The sequence below is a fragment of the Morone saxatilis genome, unplaced genomic scaffold (genome assembly GCF_004916995.1).
Source record: "Morone saxatilis isolate NCDOM2014 unplaced genomic scaffold, NCSU_SB_2.0 Contig14, whole genome shotgun sequence".
NCBI classification, from domain to species: Eukaryota; Metazoa; Chordata; class Actinopteri; family Moronidae; genus Morone; species Morone saxatilis.
In genome coordinates this window covers 9,844,502-9,849,123 of record NW_023339696.1, presented here as the reverse complement: position 1 = coordinate 9,849,123, position 4,622 = coordinate 9,844,502, and the positions used below count along the sequence as shown (strand labels likewise).

Here is a 4,622-nt window from a genome sequence, read left to right as displayed (position 1 = left end):
TTAATCAATAATGGCCCTTAAATTGTTCACTGTTACATTTTTTCTGCCTATTCCTTTGTCTTTTGTTTTTGCGTCCGCAAGTCACATGACTTTCAAATCCCGGCCGTTGAAAGACAAAAAACGATGGTGGCAACATTTCTCTCATTTTTTAAGTGAAAAAAATCAATATTTTTGGAATTATTTTTTCTGCATAAAATACGTTTTTGATTAATTTCTAGCGGAAATATGTAATTTTATTTTCTAATAATTCACTCAGTGAATGTACATAATCACTCTCGCTTGCTTCGTGTTGAGAAGATTTTTCAGATTCCGGCCAGAAAATGTGAACTGAAACGTTTTGTGTTGCTCATGACGCCGCCCCGCCTGCAGAGTTCCACGATAGTGGAAAAATCCTACAATTCATTCTCTTCTTTTGTCTTAAAGATATTTGCGCGGCGGTGTTTTATACACCACCAGCACCAACACCAGTCACTCGCACGTCAAACGTATGTCGCTTTAATAATCAGCCTCTCAGCCCTTGAACTGACGTCTATTCTTGTCGCGATAGCGGTCAACTTACAACATCTGGGCCGTTACTGATGGAGATGCAAGGAACCGTCGCCTTGCGTCGACGTGAGGCAGGCAGCAGTCCTGGCCGCGTGGTCTCCTGTGTGGTTCTACCTGCTCCAACATATCCCTTCAACTCATAAACAAACATTGTTTGTCTTTTCTTAGCAAATAGATCATACATATATACATGCAGTTAAGTCATTATTTGATTAGACAGGTGTGTGCTATTTGATATATTAGGTACGCCTACTATGTTTTCAACAACCATTAAAACGGGAGGAACCTTACCACACGTGGGGCGCGCGTTCTGAATGTCAACACAAGATGAAGAGGGGTCAATGGGATTGTAGTTTTTTATTTAAAACAAATAGAGTCCAGTGGTATTTCCCTAAATCTGGAAGTGTGTAATCTCTCAACATACACTTCGATGCGGAATTCCTCACCGGCGGTTTGAGGGGATTTGTCAAGACACAATTTTTTGGTATCCAGACTTTTAAATATTGTCTTGTTTTCAATGGGGATTCTTGTAATATTTTACAACCCATGAAGCCCCCCCCCCTGTGTGACTATGCACGACAGCAAACTAGCTACCTACAACACACACCTCCAATACACCCTCAACCAGCGAGACCGAAACGGTAGGAGTGACTAATCAAGCGTAGACTAATAATGCAATAATGTTATCGATAATAAAGTACGCCTCGATAAGAGAGCCTATTGAGTTGAAACAGTAAAGCCACATCCAATCTCAGGTTTGTCTGCAATGCAATGATTCATGAGTACCGTTCCCCCCATTTGTGTTTTTCTATAATTGCCTATTTAAACATCTGTTCTGCCATTTCTTGACACAGCTCCCTTGTTCGTCAGTCGTTTAATTTTTTTTACCTGTTTAAAAAATGACTGCAGTGTGCCTATTGGTGCCTCTTTTTCAGCCCAGTTACTATGTTCACAACATGCATCTAAAAACCCCTCAACGTTTTTGCACTTTGGACCAACGTAGCCAGGGTACGTTTTTATATGAGACTGGGTTGCCTTGATACATGGGGCACTAGCTCTACAGGTGAGCTACCAGGGCGCCCCAAACCCTCTCTTCTTTTACTTATCATTTCTGACAATCACATCAGTAGGCTATGAAAGCATATATTCTTTATGATATATAAATATATATAAACAAGATGGATGACTTCCAACATCTCTGGACACCTTTAATTTATGTGTGTGTGTGTGTGTGTGTGTGTTTCTTCCACAGTGGCTCACATAGTAGTAGCAGCACCTGCACTACATGACGTCCCAGGACAAACTGTGTGTCCCCACTGCCAGCAGACAGTGATCACCCAGACACAGCACACAGCCGGGCTGATGACATGGGCCATCTGCGGTGGACTCGCCCTCTTTGGGTAAAACAACCTTTTAGCTAGAAACGTGCTGCACATCTAGTTTCTATCATTTTAAACTAAAAATCAGAAACAAAAAATGTTGTTTTACAAACTATTATTACTTCAGGAACAAAACTAGAAAGTTACAATTCACTTTGTTTTCTCCTACAGGTGTTTTCTTTGCTGCTGTATCCCGTTCTGCATTGATTCGTGTCAAGATGTAGAGCATCGCTGTTCGTCCTGCCACAGAGTCATCTACATATACAAACGAATGTAAAACTATCTTGACTGTGACTGGGGAAGAATAACTCATATTATCTAGCTAATAACCTTACCTGCTCTATTTGAATACTTAAAATAATAATAGAAAATAAAAATGCACTTATTCCAGTCCTATACTGTCCATTTTGTGACTTTTTCCTGCTATAATTTGAATTTTATTGAAATATATCATGAGGCATCACACTGTGAGGAGTTATTATATTCAGTAATCAGTGAAATATTTTATTAAACAAGGGATGTAAACCAATAAACATGCTTGTAGTTCTAGTAGTTATGAGTTGTTTGTCCAGTGTTGAATCCAGTTGGTTGCTGTGTGTTTTTGTGTATTTTCTGCAGTATTTTTAATGTGTTTTCTCTCTGTGCTTCCAGCAATTCTCACATGTTCGTCTTGTCTTATTGTGCTTCACTGTTTGTCATTTTTTATTGTTTGACTGATTGAGTTTATGCTATTTTTCTGTAATTTTCCTTTTGAGAGCATTTTTTTAAATGGAGGAGCAGGGATTTGAATAGAGAAGCATTTATTTAAAGACCCAGTGTGTATCATTTTGCCTAATCTATGGGCAAAAATGGAATAGAAAATTCATAGGTATGTTTCCATTAGTTTATAATCACATGAATATAGGAACCTTTTATATTTACAGACACTGCGAGTTGCCTTCCACAAAGTCCTCCATGTTAAACCACCATCTTTCTACATTACCACAGAAGGGAAAAACCAAACACTAGCTTTAGATAGGGGCGTTTTTCACACATTGGCCACACTTGGAAGGAGATGGTGAAACAACACAGTTACAATCTGCAATTACACAGCTAAATGCCACCGAGTCCTACACACTGGACCTTTAACCATATTCTATTGTGAACAACTCATGTTCTACACCAACTGTTTTTTATTTTTATTTTTATTTTGGATAAGTGAGTTGGATGCAATCAGATGAGAAAGTGATGTTGCGCATCTTTAATTGAGCCCCTCTCAGATGGGAATAAAAAAATAAAGGTGACCATCATTAATTTATCATGATAAATATATGAAATTGGTCCAATGTGACAAAACATATGTTTTACGGTCCCTCAGATAAAACAAGCCTGACATGCTCTAACATACTGGACTGGTGAGAGCACTGTTGGTCTTTCTCCCGCTAACCCTGGGCATTTTCTGCACATAGAATGAGCAAGGAAATACATCTTTAATAAGAGCGGGATAAAAATAACACTATGGTCGCATTCAGACTGCAGGCCAAAGTAACCCAAATTATTTTTTTAATATGTGACAGGTTTTTTTATGACAGTGTAAACAGCACACATGGAATCTCCTTTTCTGATTTGGGCCACTTTCATATGTGGTCCAAATCAGATTCAGGTCTGTTTTTTGGGAACATGTCCTAAGTGTGAACAGTCATATCAGAATAAATGTGACTTTTATGTCACTCTAGATCAACATTCGCCATCTGGGTCACTTCAGAAGAAGAAATTATAGATAAGTAGCCAACTAATAAAAAAGTAACATAACATGAAGCTGTGGATTGGTTTCCCTTCTGACCCAATTTTTGCCACAGCCACCAACCACTAGTGCACACAAATTTTTTTTCCTTGACCACACACTCAGAGACCCATTCAGAACAAGTCAGGTTGTAATACACCAGTTGAAAAAGCATTTTCAGAGGACATACATTTACAATCTTCCACAAATAAATGTTAACACTTCTATTTAGAATTTTTACCTCTCTAATTTCAAAATCTGTTTTTCTACTGTAACTCTTGCAAAACGGATCATATCGGGCTGAGTTTTGGCTACGGTGTGGACTTCATGGCATATTCCTTAGAGGGTTGGGTTAGGATTTGACTCAGGGAGCTGAGAGCTGGCCCTAGGAGAGTATGCTAGAGGTATCTTGTTAATTAAGAAAAACGTGAATGCAATACTTTTTCATCATGTGTCATACAAAAAAACAGACAACAATATAAACAAGAAAGAGAAAGGGGAGTTAATAGATAATTAAAATAGTTAGAATAAGTTATCTTTCATATCAAACATCTTTAAAAATAGATGGAAAGTGTTTTGTTGTTTTTAACTTTAACCTAGCTTAACCATGTCGTGATTTGCTACACATTAAGAACAAATATTACTTGGACCACAGAAAATTGCAAATTAACATTTAAAATCCAGGAATTGACATTATAGACACTACCACTGACCATACACGGTCCAGCAATATACTAGGTTTAGACCTAGTCTTGGTTACATATAAAAATATAAATGCACCTCTTTTACTATCCATACAGCCATGAGGTTTTGTCCGCTGCAGCTAAAATAATAAGAAACATAGACACAAAACAAATGTTTTAACACATTTTTATTTCATATAAACAAGCATCCTTTTTGCACATCCAGGTGTTGAACATCTTACTAATACAATA

The 4,622-nt window shown here is 37.7% G+C and overlaps 1 protein-coding gene across 2 annotated transcripts in view; it reads left to right on the top strand.

The window, feature by feature from the left end:
• Window positions 1-2,477, top strand: part of LOC118322759 (cell death-inducing p53-target protein 1 homolog) — a 49,145-nt gene extending 46,668 nt beyond the window's left edge. For both annotated transcript variants that reach the window (XM_035654539.1, XM_035654538.1), the window contains exons 4-5: window positions 1,799-1,946; window positions 2,097-2,477. In XM_035654539.1, the coding sequence (XP_035510432.1) occupies window positions 1,799-1,946; window positions 2,097-2,202 (254 nt within the window). In that variant the 3' untranslated portion in view covers window positions 2,203-2,477. The remainder of the gene's footprint in view (window positions 1-1,798; window positions 1,947-2,096) is intronic.
• Window positions 2,478-4,622: the final 2,145 nt, after the last annotated feature.